The 20,003-nt window shown below is 54.4% G+C and overlaps 2 protein-coding genes across 3 annotated transcripts; one reads left to right on the top strand and one right to left on the bottom strand.

The window, feature by feature from the left end:
* The first annotated feature begins 163 nt into the window (after positions 1-163).
* RNASEH2C (ribonuclease H2 subunit C) lies at positions 164-2,962 on the top strand. Its single transcript, XM_045023424.1, has 5 exons — positions 164-501; positions 607-794; positions 1,066-1,178; positions 1,467-1,586; positions 2,802-2,962. The coding sequence occupies exons 1-5, from the start codon at positions 164-166 to the stop codon at positions 2,832-2,834; spliced, it is 792 nt and encodes a 263-aa protein (XP_044879359.1). The 3' UTR covers positions 2,835-2,962.
* A 751-nt stretch (positions 2,963-3,713) lies between these two features.
* KAT5 (lysine acetyltransferase 5) lies at positions 3,714-18,155 on the bottom strand. 2 transcript variants are annotated; one of them, XM_045025509.1, is made up of 15 exons: positions 18,039-18,155; positions 17,088-17,323; positions 16,934-17,000; positions 12,888-12,956; positions 11,973-12,109; positions 11,321-11,500; positions 10,439-10,618; positions 9,663-9,737; positions 8,834-9,082; positions 8,210-8,299; positions 6,500-6,640; positions 5,734-5,827; positions 5,497-5,656; positions 5,236-5,317; positions 3,714-4,898 (listed from the first exon to the last, which is right to left on the bottom strand). In XM_045025509.1, the coding sequence occupies exons 2-15, from the start codon at positions 17,211-17,213 to the stop codon at positions 4,764-4,766; spliced, it is 1,785 nt and encodes a 594-aa protein (XP_044881444.1). In that variant the 5' UTR covers positions 17,214-17,323; positions 18,039-18,155; the 3' UTR covers positions 3,714-4,763. The 2 variants fall into 2 exon arrangements, with proteins under 2 accessions (XP_044881444.1, XP_044881445.1); XM_045025510.1 differs by lacking the exon at positions 18,039-18,155 and having other exon boundaries at positions 3,734-4,898; positions 10,439-10,519; positions 17,088-17,302.
* Positions 18,156-20,003: the final 1,848 nt, after the last annotated feature.

Genomic DNA, 20,003 nt, shown 5'->3' with positions numbered 1-20,003 from the left:
GCTGGCAGTTCCCCCTGCACAGCTCCCTCCAGCGGGCAACCCTGCTCCGAATGCAACCCAGGGTCCTATCCCTGCCCTGAGCCAGCCAGCCAGGCCCTGCTCCTGCATGTGGGTCAGCGCGGGGGAGGGAGGCGCTCCAGAGGCTGTTTCTCCATCTTTCCGCATGATCGGAGGGAGGGGTTTCACTCAGGCTGGAAACTACCATGCCCATCATGCACCAGGGGCGGGACTGCCACTCCCATCATGCACCGGGGGCGAGGCTTGCCTCCTGCGGCGTGTGCTGGCCTCAGGACTACAGCCCCCAGCATGCACCGGGATTGCGGTGCGGTGTGCAGGGATTCTCGTCCCCGTGCTGCGCGCGGGACGCTCGGAGAGGGCGGCAGGCGGGGAGAAGCCGGCGGAAGGGGACGCGCCTAGCGCGAAGCGGCCCCGAGACCCCACTCACTACGGCCCCATCCCCGGCAGCGTCCTGCCCACGTGGGGAGGCGGATTCCTGACAAGGTTCCGCCCCTGGCCCCCCAGAAACTTCCCCCCCCCGACAGGGATGAGCGCCCTGGTCAGGAACTGCCCCCACAACCCTCCCCCAATCACTCTCTCTCTTGCCAGGCCCCAGCTCAGCAGTGCCTGCCTCTGGAGCAAGATGTCTGAGAGAAGCAGCCCCATTCGGCTGGACCTGAGCTCCCTGCGGGGGGCGCCCCAAGATGTCCTGCACCTGCTGCCCTGCGAGGTGGAGCACAACGGCAGTGCCCCAGTGGACAGATACTTCACCCCGGCCATCCGCCAGGGCTTGCAGGGTTGGTGACTCCCTCCATGCCAGGGGATGCTGTGCTGCAGGGAGTAGGATGGGGGCTCCCACCCCTTAGTCAGTGCTGACCTTAAGGGCACTGTGCTGCTGCAGGGATGGGATGGGATGGGGGCTCCGTAAGGGGTGCTCTCCCCTCAATCAGCATAGACCCCAGTACCCCTGCATGGAACTTGAGTTGCTGTGCCCATTTCTCAGTCGAGTGCATCCCCTGGCCAGTTTCCTCTGTCTCCCCAGCTCAGTGTCGGTCTCTCTCCCCGCAGAGAAATCTGTATCCTTCCGTGGCAGGAGCCTCAAGGGGCAGGAGGTGATGGTGCCCCAAGGTTATGTGGGGCTGGTTCTGAAGGAGGATCAAAGGCCTTGCACAGAGGAGGAGGTGAGCAGTGGTGTGGTCGATAGGGGAGAAGCAGCCCTGGGATGCTAGCACTTGCCATGGTCTTGCCTTGGGCTGGGATCCAGCAGGAGGGGGCACTGATAGCTTCTGGGGACACATGCCCCCTTTGGGGCTGGGTGGGAGGGGTGGTGTTACCCCTCTGGGGACAAGGCCATCAGAGCTGGGAACAGCGTAGTGTTAGCCCTCATGCTAAAGGGAGGTGTGCCTTGGAGCTGGCTGGGGGCCCCCTCAGCCCACTGCCTGTCCTCCTCCCTGACTCCCGTACTGCAGGAGCGGACCCTGCGGCTGAAATCAACTTTTGGGACGCTGACAGTTTGGAACCTGGAGCAGGCTCCAAGTGCGGATGATGGGCTGCTCCTGGCTCTGAGCTGGCCAAGGATTGCAGAGGCCGTAAGTACTGATGTGCTGCTCTCCTGTCCGTTACCCCCACCCCAGAACGGCGAGAGGGGCTGGTGGTGCGTGTCAGGGCCTGGTCTTGCTGCTGCAGCAACTAGCAAGATTCCCCCTCCCCATTCCACAAAGACTCTCACACTAGCTCTGTTTGGTCCATTATAGCAATGAACAGGTATGTTCTCAGCCCTGCCCCATCCAATCTTCAGGCTGCTTTTGTGGTTCACCCAGTATTCCTTGAGTTGCTAGGGGTGAGGCAATCATTACATCCCATAATACCCCTGCATTGACCTACACACTCTGTTAGTGAAGGGGGGCTGGCTGTGTGTGTGGGGCCTGGTAAATGCCATAATGATTGGTCCCCTCAGAGTGAGTCAAATACTCTGGGATGAAATAACTACAGGGGAGTCGCACCTTACGCAGGGGTTAGGTTCTGAAGTCCGTGCGTAAGGCGAAAATTGTGTATAGTCAAACACTCATTGAATGGAATGGCGGGTGGAATCGCCCGCACTACAGGTACAGTATTTAAATTGCTATTTTTCTGGTTTTTGTTTTGCTGAGTGCGTATAGTTAAAATCGCACACGTTAAATGTGCCTATGATGCAACTCCACTGTATAGCCCATAATTTATACCCTCCGTAGACACCCAGCCATGCCCCTACCCCATAATATATCCCCGGTACCCCAGCAGCTGTGAATAGGGGGAATGCCTCCAGGCCTAGCAGGGGGCAGTGTATGAGGCTGTCTTGGCCTGCAAGGGGTGGCCGGGTGTTCTTGGGCCTTGACGTGGGCCAAATGGAAGATGCTGTCCAAAGCATTCTGCCCAGCCTGGCAGGTACTACCCCCTTGTGGGGGAACGTGGCAAAGGCAAAGTAATTGCCGTGCAGGACTGGGGCTCAGAACTCCTGCCCTTGCCACCCCCCCTATCTGTGCCTCAGTTTCCCCTCCACTCTGTTGATTTAGACAGAGCTTCATGAAGCAATGAGTCCCCTGGGGTGTGCAATGCTTGGCCCAATAGGAGCCCCAGTCTCAGTGAGGGGGAGCAGTGTAGGGCTGGGTACAATGGGGGACCGCCCCACTTTGTCAGGGCCTCTAGGCAGTACTGTGCTACACTTAACAGCAGCAGCTGTTCCTGCACTATTATTCCTTCAGGGCTGGAATCCTATGGGTGCGGGGGGACAGGTGACTTTTGACAGGTCACCTCTCTCATTGCAGATCCATGCACCAGTGTCGAGGAAGGAACAGTGAGTCCATGGCGGAGGCAGCGGTCCCAGGACTGCCAGCCACTGGCTGCTGCTGGGGTCTGCATTGGGTTTTTTTGGCCCCATCACCCTGCGTGGTGGCTCCATGCTGAGAATACATGGATCTCACAAAGATACCTGCTTGGTTTGAGTCATGATTCCAGAGTTCACTGAGCCAGCACCTGAAACCAGGTGGGACAGCATCTCCCCTGGTCCACAGCTGGCTGTCTGCCCTCGGTGCTGGAGATTGGGGATGGGAAGGCTTAGTGCTATGGACCTTATGCTGCAAACACTGATCCCTCAGGTCCCTGAGACAGCAGCAACGAGTCCTGTGGCACCTTATAGACTAACAGACGTTTTGGAGCATGAGCTTTCATGGGTGAAGTGGGTATTCACCCACAAAAGCTCATGCTCCAAAACGTGTTAGTCTATAAGGTGCCACAGGACTCGTTGCTGCTTTTACAGATCCAGACTAACATGGCTACCCCTCTGATACTTGGTCCCTGGGACAGGCAGCTTCAACATCCGGCACAGGGCAAAACTGAGGCTTGCTGAAGCCTGGCCCAAGTCACAGCAGCTGAGTGGGATAGAACCCAGGTGTCCTGACTCCCAGCCACTCTTAAAACTACTTGGCCATGATTCTCCCTAGATGTCTCATGCTACCCAGGAAGGACTCCAATGCAGGAGCCAGGGCTCGTGGGTTCTTTTCCCCCTCTGAATGAGGAAGGGAAGAGTGCTAGCACATTCAAGAGACCCTGGCAGGACAGGGCAGCAGGGTTGTGCTTGCAGCCTCGTCTCTCTTCCCCTCTCTCCAGGCTGCCACAAGCTTTGGCACGATGCAGGTCCCCGCCCGGAACCATTCTTGCCCAGGGAATATTCAGCATGGTTACTTTCTGGGGGGAGCACCCTGTTAGCAAGGCCTAACTCCACTGTGTGGCTGCTGTTTGCAGGTGGGGCTGTTGCCACACCTGTAGGGGAGGGTGGGGCAAGGCTAGTCAGGCCCAGAGGCTTGGCCGAAGTAGCGGGACAGGAATCAGCACCATGAGTCTGCCAGAGAAGCTGGGGGGGAGAGAAGGGTTTAGTGGTCAGCCCAAAGCGTCTTGACCCACTGGCAATCAGCCCGTCACCTGTCCATTGCTCGGTGCTGCCGCCCCCGGCACAGGGGGACATCTGGTTCCAGATCCTGCTGTAACTGCTGCTCCCAGGGAGAGAGACAGATGCTACCAGGGCAGGGGGAGCATAGCAGCTTTGAGATCCTAAACTTGTGTTTGGCCACAGCCTGCACCCTGCCAAGCTTTGGGTGTGTTCATTGCACAGGGAGGGCTGCAGCTGTGACACACAGAAGCTGCTGCTGGCAGGGACACTGCTCACTAGTGGAAGAAGTGGCTGCGCCCCAGAATCCCTGGGAGCCGAGGCCTGATCCTGCTCAGGGTATTGCACAGCCCTGGGGAGGATAATGCAGCCTGAGCACCCCCTCATCCTTCTCTAGCTGATTTTAAAAGGTCCAGGATCAATCATTTTAGTTCCAGGATCTTTATCAAAAACTCAGATCGAGTGACAGAGAAACTCAGATGCTGGCCAGCTGCCGAGAGCCCAGGCCACTCATTCTCAGCCTTTGGGCTCCTCGGTCACATCCCACATTGTCCATGGTGGCCTGGCAAGATGCAAGTCCTACATACAAATGGGGCCCTCACCCTGGTGCTGAGACAAGGAGAGCAGCATGGGGGCCTCTGCCCCTTCCCAGGGGGCTCGAGCCACGGCCGGAGAACGATGCAGCCCCAGCCTAGCCCTGTGGCAGAGCACACGATCACCCTTGGAGATGCTGTTGCCCAGTCTGTCCCGGCCCTGGGATAAACTCCCAGGAGCTGCACGTTAGCTGGAAGGCTGTGAGGCCCCATGGGCCATGGGGGAGTGGGTGGCAGATAGGCCCTGCCTCTCACCACTTGCCCCTCTTGCTCCAGTCCTTGGGGGTGAAGTGCAGACACTTGGAGTCAATGCGCAGGATCCGCTTCAGCATTGCCCGCTCGTGCCCATCCACTATGTCCTCTGAGAGCGTCAGAATGTACTGGCCCTTTAAGGGAGACAGCAGGGGCCCAAGTCAGCAATGGGGTTCAAGAGAAATGTCTTGTCAGGGTCCCCGAGAAAATTAGTGAAGGGACCTGAATCAATCTAGCTGCTTGTCTCCATTGTGTTTTGGTCCCACGTGGCAGCCCAATCAGCATCCCTTGTCTCCCAGAGCCAGGGACAGACCTCATGAGTCCTGCCTCCCAGCCCCCCTTAATTCAGCTACCCTCATGCCTTGGTATCGCTCCATGCTAGCGGCGTGTACAAGGAAGCCACTAGCTCCTCCTGGGTACCGCTAGGGATCTCACTGCCTGCCTCCAGAGCATTCCCCCCAGGGTGGATACCTTGTAGTAATTTATGAGGTTCAGGTACTGCAGCGTGGAGATCACGTCCTCCTTCTTGATGCTGGTGATCTCACTGATTTCGCTGAAAGGGAATGGGAGACATGAGGGGGTGGAAGGCAATGGCCTGGAGGTCACTGGCGTGGGGGGGTGGGGGCAGGAGCCAACAGCACCTTCCCCATGTTCCCCGTCACTGATTATTGGTGCAGAATCCTCTGCTCTAGGATTGAGGGTGGAGTCTGGGATTGTGGGCAGGGCACTCACTTGATGGTGATTTGTGGGCGCTCCCCGGTCTCAGACTTCAGGTTCATGAGGATCTCCAGGATGGTCTGGGACCAGTAGCTGCGGTAGGAGAGGAGCCCGAGATCTGAGAGTGGCTTCTCTGGTGTCCCTGTCTTCCCTTCCACCTTGGAGAGCTCGTAGCCTGCCGGGGGGGGGAGGAGATGGGGTGACGGAGACGGAGATCAGGGGAGGGAGCTGGGGTGGGAAGGTGCCACTTACTGAATTCAATGAGCAGCTTGCCATAGCCTCGTCTCTGGTATGGGGGCAGGGTCAAGATGCAGGCCACATTATAGTCTTCTGTTGACTCCTTCTCCTACGGCAAACAGCAAAGGATTCACACCTCAGCCAGTGGCTGCAGATTGCTTTGAGGCTGGGTGTTCCAGTGACTCCCCTACCATCAAGACTGCCACAGATCCCCATGCCTTGTACCATGAGTTCTGGCCTCATCCACTGCAGCTCATCCCCCCTTCCACAAATCCTGACCCTGGCCACAGATTCCTGCTCACACACCCTCCCACGGATCCTCTCACGGGCCACAATAGCCCCCTGCCACAGATTGGGGTCATGACCACATTAGTCTGGGCCTTCGATCCCCACCTATGACCATAGCCACACCAGTCCCCTCCCAGACCCCAACCACAAATTCCCATCCTTGGTCACAGCGGCCCCTTCCCCCTCGTCTCAGATAGCCACAGCAGCCCACAGACAGAGCCCGGTCAATGGGGGAGTGGCTGCGACAAGGCACAGCGATTCCCTGACCAACAGCTAGTGTCTCAGATGCTCCCTAGCTTCTATGACACTTCAGGCATCTCCCATGGGGAGGCTCTGATCCCATCAGCCAGTGGGGCCAGCCCGTGGGATTCCTGTTATACCACAGAGACCTGCTCTGACTGGCCAGAGAACAGTGGGAGAGCAAGGGCTGTGACGGGAGCAGGGATGGAGGGTCCCATCCAGGGAGCAGGGAGCACAGGGCAGTGCCCCTCACCTTGGAGAAATAGCCCACGATGTGGAAGCCCTTGCAGTCGTACTCGGTCATGACGTAGAAGAGGAAGGGGTCAGTATCATAGTACAGGGTCTTGTGGTCCAGGAAGCACTTCGCCAGCAGGCAGAGGTTCTGTGAGTAGCTCTGCAGGGATGGCATAAGCCGGAAGCGTTAACATCCCCACTCTACTGCCAGGATGTGTGTTAGCTAGCTTCAGGGGGCTGCGGGAGGGGGAAGGGGAGGGGGAGGGGGCAGCTCTAGTCACCTGCCCCCTGGCCTAACAGGGATCTGCACTCAGACCTTTTCCGGCCCGTTTCATCAGAGTGGCTCAGGCCACAGTATTGAAGTCCCGCGTTGCCCAGGACATTGTCATAAGCAAACTAGAGAAATGTGATGAGGAGTCCGGTGGCACCTTAAAGACCAACAGATTTATCTGGGCATAAGCTTTCGTGGGTAAACCCCCCCACCCCCAAATCTGAAGTAGTGCATCTGAAGAAGTGGGGTTTTTTATGCCCAAATAAATCCGTTAGTCTTTCAGGTGCCACTGGACTCCTAGTTGTTTTTGTGGACACAGACTAACACGGCTACCCCTCTGATACTAGGGAAATGTGGTCTCAATGTTTCTCAACCTTTCTGATACCAGGGACCAGCTTGCTGCCTTCCTAACCTGTGTCAGGAAGATCTCAAGGACCGGCTCTGTTCTAGATAAAGTTACTATATGGTGGGCACACAACTGGTTAAAAAGACCATACTCAGGGAGTAGTTATCAATGGTTCACTGTCAAACTGGGACGGCAGAGCTACTGGGATGCCATAGGCATCAGTCCTGGGTCCAGTACTATTCAATATTCATTAATGACTTTAGATATTGGAGTGGAGACTATGCTTATAAAATTTGCAGATGATAACAAGCTGGGAGGGGTTGCAAGCACTTTGGAGGACAGGCTTAGAATTCAGAATGATCTTGATACATTGGGAGAATTGATCTGAAAACAACAAAATTAATTTCAATAAAGACAAGTGCAAAGTACAGCACTTAGTGGTAGTCCTGCTGAAAAGATTCTGGGGGTTAGTATGAGTCGTCAATGTGATGCAGTTGCAGAAAAGGCTAATATCAATTTGGGGTGTATTAACCGGAGTGTCGTATGTGAGATGTGGGAGGTCCCGTTCTACTCAGCACTGGTGAGGTCTCAGCTGGAGAACCATGTCTAGATTTGGATGCCACACTTCTAGTTAGGTATTAGGTTTCCAATGGAGGTTGTCAAATCCCAGTCACTGGAGGTTTTTAAGACAGGTTGTTAGACAAACACCTGTCAGGGATGATCTAGGTTTATTGGTCCTGCCTTAGCACAGGGCCTGTGCTAGATGACCTCTTGAGGCCTCTTCCAGCCCTACATTTCTATGATTCTATGGAGGAGGAGAGTGTGACAGAATCCCTTGTAGGGGAAACTGAGGCACAGAGATGGGAATGAACTTCCCTGAGGTTACCCAGAGAGGCATCAGTCAGGCTGGGAATTAACCCAGGAGTCCTAACTTCCAGCCCCTCTCTGTTGTAGCCACTTGAACGCACTCCCACAGCCAGACATCCCTGTCACACACCCAGGCTCCCAGACCCTGGAATCAGGCAGTCTCCTAAGGGTTAAAGGTGGAACAGAGAGCCCCACCCCGGCCGTGCCCTAGTGAGGGGACCTCCTGCCCCAGACCTGCCCCTTGCCTTGTTCTTGCGCCCATCGATCTCAAAGAAGGAGATGGTGCCTTTGCGGTAGATTTCATTCCCAGGCGGGTGCCGCAGGTCACACTTGGTCTGTGGGAGAGAGAATCCCATGCGAGCAGTCAGACCCTGCACATTGCACATGGGGCACCTCGACTGCAGAATGACACCAATGATTGGGGGACAGAGGGGCTGAGTTCCAAGGGGAGAGGGAAAGAAATGGATCCATCTACTAGAGTGCAGGGGAGCGGCTAGCAGGCTACTTGGAGCCAAGGAGAAACCCTCAGAGATCAAGTCTGCCTGCCTCTCCTTCCAGCTGGTAGAACTAGGATTAGAGAATTACACAGCTACAGGGACTCCTCACCCCGCACTGAGATGCAACATCCTCTGGAGTGGGGCAAACGGGGCTGTTTATACAGGTATCCCTTGCCTGGTGCCAAGTGGGGCCGGGGTCAGCACTGACTTGGAGGGAAATGCAGCCCCTACTGAGTCACCCACCCTGCTCCCTGCAGGCCAGAGCCCCTAGTGCCACGCTAGGGAACACACTCGGGGAGAAGCCCTGGGATCATGGAGTCGGGGCTGTGCCTGCTGGGGGCCATGCAGGGGCACGGGGAGGGTGATACGTACTAGGTGCCTCTGCAGGCACTTGAGGCTTTTGACGTATTTGAGGCAGAACTCGCAGAGGTACAGCACAGGCAGGGTGGTGAGCTCCTGCGGGTAGGGTGAGAAGTACCAGGGCTTCAGGCGGTGCCGGCCCAGCTCGATGCATTCTATGTTCTTCATGCGTGTGATGATGTCGTCGTGGCTGCGGTCCGACACGAGGCTGCCCGTCATGCGCGGGGCTGAGGGGATGCCGTCAGAGCTGTCCTGAGAGTCCTGCAGGCGGCACAGAGGCAGGGTCAGGAGCTGCTGGACATGACCTCCTAACCCCTCCTCTCTGGGCCCCGCCCCCCACTCCGTCTCAAATCAGGCCTCCCAGTGCCCTTCCCAAGGGCCTCCAGAACCCAACGGCTGGCTGCTGATGGTGTGTGCACGGTGGCACAGAAAGGAATCCTGGCTCCTCTCCCAGATCCTGCAGGGCTTTCAGGTCTGAGAGAAAGGGCCTGGGAGATCCCCCACCCCACTTCTCCGCACCCAGCACACCCAACCCTGAGGGTGCTGCAGCCCCGGCCTTGGGCAGGTTATGCCTTCACCTCTACTGGGGCTCAGGGCTGCTCCTTGAGCCAGCAGCATCTCCCCCAGGGAAAGGGGCAGGAGCTAGCAGAGAGCTGGGGTCCGGTCAGCGGCTGCTCCAGGCCAAATCCTGGAGGGACTCCATTGATCACTCATGGAGTGGATCCCTGCCTGATGCCCTGGGAACCTGAGAGCGCTCCTTCACTGCTGGCTATGGCTGGTGGTTTCCCTGGCAGGGGGCAGCTAACACCCCCTCCCCCATTCAAGTCAGGGCAGAGTTTACCTCATCTGTGCCCAAGCAGTTGGATTTCCTCTTCCTGCCAGGCTGGGCAGCCACGGCTCTCCTGGCTGAGCCGTTCTGGAAGAGAAGGTGAGAGGGGTATTATGTGCAGCTGGAAGAGAAGGTGAGAGGGGTGTTATGTGCAGCTGGAAGAGAAGGTGAGAGGGGTGTTATGTGCAGGCCATGGGCGGGAGGAGGGATCAGCCATTTCCTGGCAGCAGCACAGGGAGGGGCTCCGCCTCCCATCATCACCTGACCAGTGGGATGGAGCTAGGAACAAGGCAGTTTTAAGAGAATCCTACACTACAAGGCAGGCCCTGGCCCCACCAGGAGCCAAGGAGTCAGAGCTGGAAGCATGGGGACCGATCAGAACTTCCCCCAGCAGGCAGGCGGGTGTTGTCTCCACTGGGGCTGAACCCTTTCTGCTCCACACAGAGCACCTTGCTGAGTCCACTAAGCAGTGGGGCTGGGGGTTAATGCCCTTTGGAGATGCCCAGAGCAGCTCTATCTCAGAGGGATTGGTTCAGGCTCTCTGCAGACTCAGGCATTGCTGTATTGGTTGCATTTGGGTTACATTTTCTCCCCAAGCATAAGGGTAAGAAGCTGTGATTTTGCCCTGATCACAGGACTCCAGGAGCTCAGGCCCCGGTCTCAGGGTAATAGCGCCTGGGCCTACACCCAGCCCTGGGCAGAAAGGAGCAAGGAATAGTGCCCAGAGCTCTCCCTGTGATGGAAATACCCCTCTCCCCTGCACATCCCATTAACCCCTCTGCTCTTACCTGGGGGAACACAGAGGCTTGAGTGGTCTCTGTGGAAGCAGGGACGGGGGTTGCTGGGGAAACCACCTCCACCTTCCGCTTCTGAAACAGACCCAAACAATGGTTCATCCTCATGGGATGCTGCAAAGCTTCACAGTCCTCCGCCCCTGCACAGCATCCCCCACGGGGGCAGCTTCTCATCTGCAGAGGTACGGGCATCACAGTGTCTTGTAATCTCAAAAAAAACCAAACTTTCTAGGCCGTTTATATGGGGATCCCTCACCCAGTACTGACTTGCAGCTGCCTCTGGGGTGGGGCACAGGGCTGTTTATACAGAGATCCCTGGCGCTGAGAGACCTCCCCCTCTGGGGTGGGGTGTGCGGGTTGTTTAACAGCACACAGCAGTGCTGCATGACAGTGCAGAGCAGGAGGGTTAGAATCTCTTTTCCAGCTAAAACTGCATGAAGTTCTAGGGAGGCAGAAAGTAACTGTCCAAGCTCTAGGACACCGAGGTTCACATCAAGACTCTGAGGGACGGGCCGAGAGATCTTTAATGGCCAAGAGTGGTTCCTTATCTGCATCGTTTGACTGAGGTCTCACAGCACCCTCTAGCTTCACACTAACTGTGGGGGAAAAGCGCCCCCTATTGAGCCCCCACTGCCAGCAGCACACTGCTCTCTAGTATCATGATATGAAGGAGAGTGAGCTCCGTGTGGCTCTGGGTCGGGGGAGAATGCCCCCTAGTGAATCCCCAGCACCATGCCTTGGGGGTCTCCCATGCAAGTCCAGACCCAGCCTGACCCCGGCCAGCTTGTGTGACCTGGCGCAATCCCAGCCTGTGGCCATGTCCAGACCATGCTGAGGACACGAGGTGGGGGAGGTATCCCCGGCGCCGGTGCGTACCGTTGTCCGATGGTTCGGCTGGACACAGGAGCTGGAGGAGAGGGGTTGGTCGGGCTCCCCGGGAACAGCCTCCCTCTCCTTGGGTAGATTAAAGCGGAGCGTTATCTGCACTGGGATGGGCAGGGTTTTACCGCTGGCTGGAGTTGAGGCAGGTTGTAGAGACAGATCCAAGGTCTTCCTCTGAGTAGGGATGAAGATGGGGGTGGGAGGGGGTTACCAACACACCCAGTGGGGGAGAGGATGCATTGCTGGTCGGGTGAGGGGGGCGTGGCGCCACTGTCCCAGCTCACCGCGGGCCAGGCAGCGAGAGAAGTACACGGGTCCAGAGAGATACAATGAGTTAGTGCTAGGGCCAATGCGGGGCCCTGCTCTTAGGATAAGTGGTACTCTAGCATCCCTGCCTTGGAGACCTGTATGTTTGCAACCCCTGGGTCGGGATCAGGTGGAGGGAGCCAGCCTGGGCCATCAGGGAGAACACGGTTCTGGGTAAGCGTCCACATCTCCCCATCCCCCCTGCCATCCCAAGACCCTCCAACAATCCCTGGTATCCTCCTCCTGATCCCCAAGCCAGCGCTCTCATCCCAGCCCGCCCCCATAGCATCCTCCAGAGCAGCACTAGCATCCTCCCTGGCCTATGGCCAGCTCCTCTTACCACTTCCCGCTCTGGGGAGCCGGGCCGGGAGCCAGGCAGCCCATTCTTGGTGGGAGTCTTGGCTTCCTTCTTGGGGAACTGGATCTTCTTCAGGTCCAGCCGGTCATGGGTCACCCATTCGTCCAGACGCTTGTTAACTGCAGCAGTGGGGAGACCAGGTTAGTGGTGCTCTCTGTTAGGGTGATGGGAGAGGAGGAAAGAGGTCCCTGCGGACAGCCAGTCCCGGGCAGAAAAGTGGTGCTAAGCCTGCCCAAGGCTGGAGAGGGATGGATGAGCTGCAGAGGGGAAAGCAATGCCTCACACTGGGGAACAGCACCACCCTCTGGCCATTTGGACCCAAAACATTTAGCTCCATCAGCATCTCGGCTCCAGAAGCAGGAGTCCTGGCTTCCTCGTACGAGTGAGGTGTATGATGAGAGGGGAAAGATCTTCAGGAGGGAAAGTATAAGCCCAAGAACTCGGGACATTCATAACGACGCCACTATACGCAACGCCCCCACCTGTGTGTGCGCGCAACAGGAGACCCCTCCAAACAGGACAGTGCCCCGCTGGGCAGTGCGGTCAGCTCTGATTCTGAAGTAAGCGCACCACCCACTGGGTCCCCGACCCCACTTGCCATGGTACTCTGATGGGAAACCCCAAAGGATCCAGAGTTCCTTGAGCTGGATCAGAGCCAACACCCCCTAGAGGGGAAAGGCCCAGTGTCCCACTCCCTCTCCCCGCCACCCCCGAGCCAGCTAGTCCCCACAGTATAAGGCCAGATTGGAGACAGCATCCACTAAAGGGGAAAAAACCCATAGCCTATTCCCCAGAATCCAGAGGAACTCCCTATTTTTGTTCATGTTCTGGACCAGCCTTTGTCAGCAATGTCCTAGTCTCATTCCCAATCACCCGAGGGCCAGCCAGTTTACTCACAATCAATGTAATGCACGTAAAAAAGCTTCCGGCCACTGATGTCCTTAACACTGAGGATTTCAGCCAGGGCTGCAGGGGGAGAAGGAAATAGCATTTCAGAGGAAATTTCCACTCAGAGCAGAGATGCAAGAAACTCTCCCTTGTAACGTTTATACACCTCAGGGATCCAGAGTTAGGAACAGAATGCACAGGGTGGCTGCTTGCCACCAGAAATTGGCAGGGGGGAAAACACAGTTACAACAGGTTGCATGAAGTTAGGTGCTGTGATGGGAGGGTCATGCCCAAATCTCTTCCCCCCACACACCCCTGCTTCTCCCTCTCTCCTCCCAGAGCTGAGAACAGAACACAGGTGGCCTGGCCGCTAGTGTTCTACTCCCCTTCCACATCCAGGATTGGAAACCAGAAGTCCTGACTCCCAGCCCTCAGCTCTTACCACTAGACCCAACTGCCTCCATAGAAACACCGCCCCAACAATGAGTAGTGAAGGCATCATATTTTAGACAGAAACTGACAAGTTTTTGAAATTGCCATATTTTGAAAAGATCTCAGCTTGTGACACTGTTTCCCAGGAAACACTCCGGCTCTGATGCTGCGCTCTATAACATGCTGGAGGATGCAATGGGAAGTGCTGGGCATGGCGGGATCAGGGGCCGTCTCCCAGATATTGTTTATATTCCTTTCAAAACACTTTTAGAAGGGTTTTTCTTCCTAACCCCATGTTGATGCTTATAAGGGGTTTTTTTCAGCAATGAAAAATTTGACTATGGAGAGTTAAGAGTGAAACTGCATTGAGCTGTCAAATGCACACAGTGAACAATCTGGGGAGAAAAGAAAAATATGTATATTAGTTTGATTCAATTCCTTCAGTTCTAGTCATCGTGGGCATTACTTTTAACTACTATAGGTCCAAAAGGTGCTAGGTCGCACAGCTAAGAGAGCAGGTGAACTGTTTAAGATGGGTACTGTACTGTGGAAAGCAGCAACTCTGAAAAGGACATAGCGTTCATGGTAGATAACCAGTTAAACATGAGCTTCCAGTGTGACGCTGTAGCTAAAAGGGTGAATGTAATCCTTGGATGGATAAACAGGAATATCTCAAGCAGGAGCTGGGATGGGCTATATACAGAGGTAATAGCATTACTGGATACTTTGTGTCCCGTTCGGATGGCCACACTTCAAAAAGGAAGCTGAAAAATTGGAAAGAGAGCTACAAGAATGATTTGAGGTCGGGAAGACTTGCTTGACAGTGAATGCAATCTATGTCACTTATACAGGAGGAGGTTAAAAGGTGACTGGACCATGCTACAGGGGGAGAAGATTCTTGACAGCAGAGGGCTCATTAATGTAGCAGATAAAGCTAGAAGGTGATCCAACAGCTGGAAGTTGGATATTCAGGCTAGAAATGAGTCGGGATATGAGTCTTTAAATCAAGATTAGACATCTCTTTCTAAAAGCTGCACTCTAGCTCGACCACCAGATCTGGGCTGGATGCAGGAATGGCTATGATGGATTCTCAGGCTTGGATGATGCTGGAGGTCAGAATGGATGGCCAGGCCTTGGAATATACGATCACTGCATTCAGTTTTGGTCACCCCAGCTCAACAAGGATGTAGCAGAATTTTTTTTTGGGGGGGGGGGGGGGGGGTGTTTCAGAGACAGGAGCAATAGGCACCTGGGGGGGGGGGGGGAATCCCCTGGGAAGACAGATGAAATGATTGGGATTGTTTGTCTTACAGAGGAGATGAAGAAAATGTTACACGATAAAAGTATATAAAAGAATGACTGGGATAAAGAACGGGGATGGGAAACTCTGTTCTCCATGTCTCTTAGCAAAGAGCAATGGGAATTTCAGAGAAACTTCAAAACCGATCAAAGGATATCCTTTTTCATGTAATACACCATCAGCCTCTGGAACTCACTGACACTTGACACAGCTGAGTGCAGGATCCCAAAAGAGACTGAGGGTATATAAGGATAATGAGACTGCCCAGGGTCAACGGAAAAAAAGAACAGGAGTTTTGGAATCCTCCCATCCTCTAAATATTGGAGGAATCCACCCATATCAGGTTATTCCACTGCAAAGTAAGAGATTTTACACCTAGGCTCATGAAATTTTTCCTATGCTCGTGGAATTGTTTAAGTGGGAAGGCTGTGAAGAGTATAAAATAAAAATACCCTCTTCAAGTCAGTTACAGATTTAGGGCAATGCCACCACATGATTCTATTGGTTCTTTCAGGAGAAACCTTCACAGAACTTGGGAGGGTGACAATATAGACATATGAGAGGTTATCATGTTAATACAGGAGCGTGTCTAGAAAAACACATGCTGTTTGGATTTCACTAGAATAAGACATTTTGGTTTTGTCCCAACTCTGGCAGCATTTCACTATAGCCAACATTTTCTGTGTGTCTAGGTAATTCATTATCAATCGTACTTAATACACAAATAGTGTGATTAATTATATATTAATAAAAGAGGGCCCTGGGAGTCAGAACTCCTGAGTTCTATTCCTGGCTCTGGGAGGGGAGTGAAAAGTAATCTTTAGAGGAGAAGGGGCTTTGTACTGCTGTCCATAACTGTAGCATCAGAGGCATGGAATCAGGACTTGCTGGTTATCTTGCTAGCTCTGACAGGGGAGTATGGCCTTCAAAAATCTCTGAACCTACTGGAAAGAGCAGATGAGTAGGAGTCAAGACTCAAAGATTCTGTTCCTAGTTCTGCCATTTGACATGTGACTATGGACAAGTTTCTTTCCCTCCCTGTGCCTCAATTTCTCCATCTATAAAATGATACTACTACTAGTGACCTGCCTGGGACTGAGGCTTCATGGAGCTTTGAGATCCCTGGATGGAATGTACAAGGCATTACTATCTACACCTTTTTTATTATTCACTATTTGTATCATGATAGGACCTAGCTTAATCACAGATCAGGAGTCCATTGTGCCAGACAACAGCCAGACCCTTACCAGGATCAGGGAGTCTCCCCACTGTGCCAGGCACTGCACAATGAGAGACAATCTCTGCTCAAAAGAGCTCACAGTCCAAGTATATGACGAGAGATAATAAGTGACTGGGGAGAAAGGTGCACAAGGAATCATCTGTGTTTATAGGTACCAAGGACCACTCAGAGACTAGCACATCCCTAAATAAATAAAAAATATGGAGATATACCTATCTCATAGAACTGGAAGGCACCCTGAAAGGTCATTGCCAGCCCCCTGCCTTCACTAGCAGGACCAAGTACTGATTTTGCCCCAGATCCCTAAATGGCCCCCTCAAGGATTGAACTCACAACCCTGGGTTTAGCAGGCCAATGCTCAAACCACTGAGCTAGCCCTCCCCCTAACCTGCAGCATACATCCTCACCCAAGCCAAATCTGGTTCTCAGTACAGTTCTACAGTAACATGAGATCATTCTGATTCTGGATCAGTGCCCTGGGTATTATCCAGTGTCTCCTCTGCCCAGTGTGTGACTAGCCCCTGCCTTCAAATGCTGCCCTGGGGTCCTCGATCATAACCTAAAGTGGCAGTGGTTATCCCACACCCTTGGGGCACCCCATGTGATCAGGAGATGGGCAGGCAGCTCCAAAATTACAGGCCAACTTTTCCTTCCCCAGGAAGCCTAAAACTCAGACCTGGAGAATGCCAAGGACTCGAGATGACCAACCACCCTCACAATCTGGGTTCAAGGCCTCTACAAGGAAAGAGGGGCCCAGCTCCACGTGGTTACTGCAACATCACACTCCCTGTTCCATCTTCCATAAATATCCCACCCATATCCCTCTTCCAACTAGGACTCCCCATTGGCCCCTCCTCCAATCGTCCTCATTGTACCCATCTCTCCCTCCACCCCAACTCTTCAGTGGCCCCAACCCTATAGCCTCCTTAGGGTCCCTCCCTTCCTTTCCACAGGAAGCACCATAGCCCCACATGTCCCATCCCCTCTTCTCCAGATATCTTCCATCGTACTCATACACCCTCTAGCCCCTCCCCTCCCCTTTAAGCCACACCCTCCCTTTAATTAGCCCCGCCCCTCACTTACGCCATTCATCTTCGTTGTCCTGGTTGCGACGCAACACGGGCAGGCGGCAGCCCTCGGTCACCTCCCCCTGCGGGCGGGATGCAAACCGGTTAGCGGGAACTCCCGGGAATCCCGCCCCCACCCTGCCGGACACCACCCTCCAGACCTCACTCACCACCTCCGCCATCTTGGATGCTCGCCGGGGAGCGTGGCCTTCTCTTCCGTTCCCCGCGCCGGGACACTTCCGGGATCGCGTAGGGTCCTTCCGGTCTGTCATAGTTACTTCCGGCCCACTCAACATCAGCTACGGTAGCGTCTGGCTCTGGCTCTGTTCAGAATTACTTCCGGGAGCATGAGTGACTCCTTCCGGTCACGGCTAGGCCCCACTCCGGGGCTGTTCGTAGCGTTCGCCTGGCTCGGAAAGGGAATCGGCGGGGCCCGTGTTAGGGAGCGAGGCATAAATGGCGGCAGCGGGGGATTGACCCAGGCAGCTAGCTGGACTCGTGGGAGGCAGTCACGTGACACAGCACGAGGCCAGTTGAGGGCCTGGCCGCGTGTGTCGAGGGGTCCCCGAGGTTCGGCTCCCCACCCTCCCCTGTTTCTAAAACCTCAACCCCGGGATAGGGGAAGCCGCGTGAAACGTGTCCCTGGAGCCCCCGAGCCCCCCACAGCAGCCTGGGCCCACAGCGACCTGACTTGGAGCCACAGAGACTCATCTCAGGGGCTGGGAGCCAGGGATCAGGAGTTCAAGCTTCTTCCATTGTTTGCTGCTAATATTTCCATCCGCTTCCCAGCCCTCTAGCTAGGGGAGGTGACTAGCATCCTTTCTGTTGTACAGGTAGGAAGCTAGGGGCCCATAAAGCAAAGCTGGGAATAGAGCCCATCTCTCTAAGGTGGGGGGGCAGCGTCTACCTCCGTAGCACTTAGATTGGCACCACTTGCCTTGCCTCAGTTTCCCCAGGGGGGTCTTTAATCCCCTTTTTGGGGGGCTTTCCAGGTCTGTCTTTTAATCACCCTTTTATCAGGAGTTTAGCCTCAGAGAGGCTGTTGACAGGCAATCTTTTATCTCAGCATGCCCGGGACCAAGGCCCCATTATGGAAGGTACTGTACAAACGCAAAACCTACCTCACGATCTATAAATCAAGAAATGACAGATGGATACAGCCAGACAGGAACAATGAGACAGTCCTGGTCTGCATGCTGGGGAGTGGGTTCACAACACCAACAGCCTAAACATCATGCTTTTTGTAGGCATTGTGACATAGCAGGGATTTTCCCTTGTTATGTTGTATGTGAGCCTATGTAACTCTTACTGTTTTGCATGAATGCTGTTTGTGCCTTAGTTTCCCTGTGTATTGCACTAATGTCTAGGTGGCAGGAATAAGGATGTGTGACTTTTGTGGGAGTTGCTCCAGCTGCCTGCACCGATGCTATGGCTGCCCCTTTGTAACTTGAGACCCAGAAGGGGGATGTGACCAGGTGACTCTTGGCCCGGGAAGTGAGACAAAGGCCAGAGGAGGAACAACAGGCAGGGCAGGGGCCAGGCAGCTGGAAGTGAGTCAGTCTCGGCTGGCTTAGGGCGCAGAGGGAGGACCAGAGCCCTGGCTCTGGGCTCCCCTCCCCCCAAGATGAACTTGGCTGAAAGTCACTGATTTCTGTGCTAACAAGTTCTGTCCTACGCTATGTTCCAGTCGACTAATAAACCTTCTGTTTTACCGGCTGGCCGAGAGTCGCATCTGACTGCCCCAGGAACCCTGTCCAGGTGGACTCACTGGAGGAAGCACACTGGGAGGAAGGGGATACTGAATGCTCCGAGGTCAGACCCAGGAAGGCTGAAGCTGTGACAATGTGCTCAGAGAGAGGAGGCTCCCCTAGAGTCCTGGCTGGCTTCATACGGAGTAGTTCCAGAGCATTGCCCCGGTGCCTCCGTGACAGGCATCCCAACAAAGGATAGTTTGAAGGAGGATAATGAGATGGCTCTGTGGGTATTTACAGCGAGCTCCTCACAAACATAAGTGATAGCATGGGAGAAAGGATGGAGGGGCTTGTTGACAAATGTAACAAGTAGGCAGTGGATGCTGCCAGTACAGGCTGATTAGGGATGGGAATTAGCTTCTTTATACTAAAAGAGAGATCATAAGTGCTGGAACTAGGGATGCTGCTGCATCCCCTGGCTTGAAGTGGCTTTCATTATGTTACAGGGTTTACACTTTGGTTCAATGGCTCTCAGCACCTCCATTATACAAATTGTTCCAGCACCCTGTGAGAGATTATAGGTCAGGTGGGAATTGGCCATAGAGGGCCTTGAAAGGGAAGAGAAGGAGCTTATGACTGATCTAGGAGAGAAGGGAAGACCAATGAAGGGAAGCACAGAGTGGGGTGACACAGTCAAAGTAATGGCCTAGTAGAATGATCTTTGCACCAGCAAAGGAACTTACAACAAGGAGTGATATCTCTTCCCCCAGAAGTCTCTCAGGGAGAAGGTGATGTGGCTGTGTCCTCCTTAAGGGAGGTTTGTGTGAGTGAGTTTATTTGCTAATGGTGTCCTAGAGAGAGGGAACAGAACAGTATCTCTGCCAAGAAACAGCCTTGAGGGTTCACCTCTGAGGTCCGAAGCCCCAAGAGGCGACTGTAGGGCCATCAAACATCGACTCAGCCATTTACTGCTGTGGGCATTTGGCCTAAAAACCCATTGGGGAGGCCACAGCAGCTGTGATAAGACTCTTAGCCTTTCTGGTTCCTGTATGGCACTGTAATGTCCACCTGTAGCCCCCTATATAATCTTGTAACACCTCACAGTGGTCCCTGTAGAATGCAGTAATACCCCACCCTAGTCCCAATAACATCTCATGAACTGGTCCCTATATGGCCCCATAATGACCCACTGTAGTTCCTAAATAACCCCAGAGGACTCATTGGCCAGGTCCTTATATTAGTCCATAAATTCCCAGTCCCTATATGGCCCTGTAATGCTTCTCCCTCTACCCTATTTGGTTAGTGACACCCTGCCCTGGTGCCCACATGGATCCATTCTGGCCAGTGTGTGGATCCTGTATAACAGGGGTTCTCAACCTTTTTTCTTTCTGACCC

Source organism: Mauremys mutica, chromosome 7 (genome assembly GCF_020497125.1).
Source record: "Mauremys mutica isolate MM-2020 ecotype Southern chromosome 7, ASM2049712v1, whole genome shotgun sequence".
Taxonomy (NCBI): domain Eukaryota; kingdom Metazoa; phylum Chordata; order Testudines; family Geoemydidae; genus Mauremys; species Mauremys mutica.
This window is presented reverse-complemented; position numbering and strand designations above follow the sequence as displayed.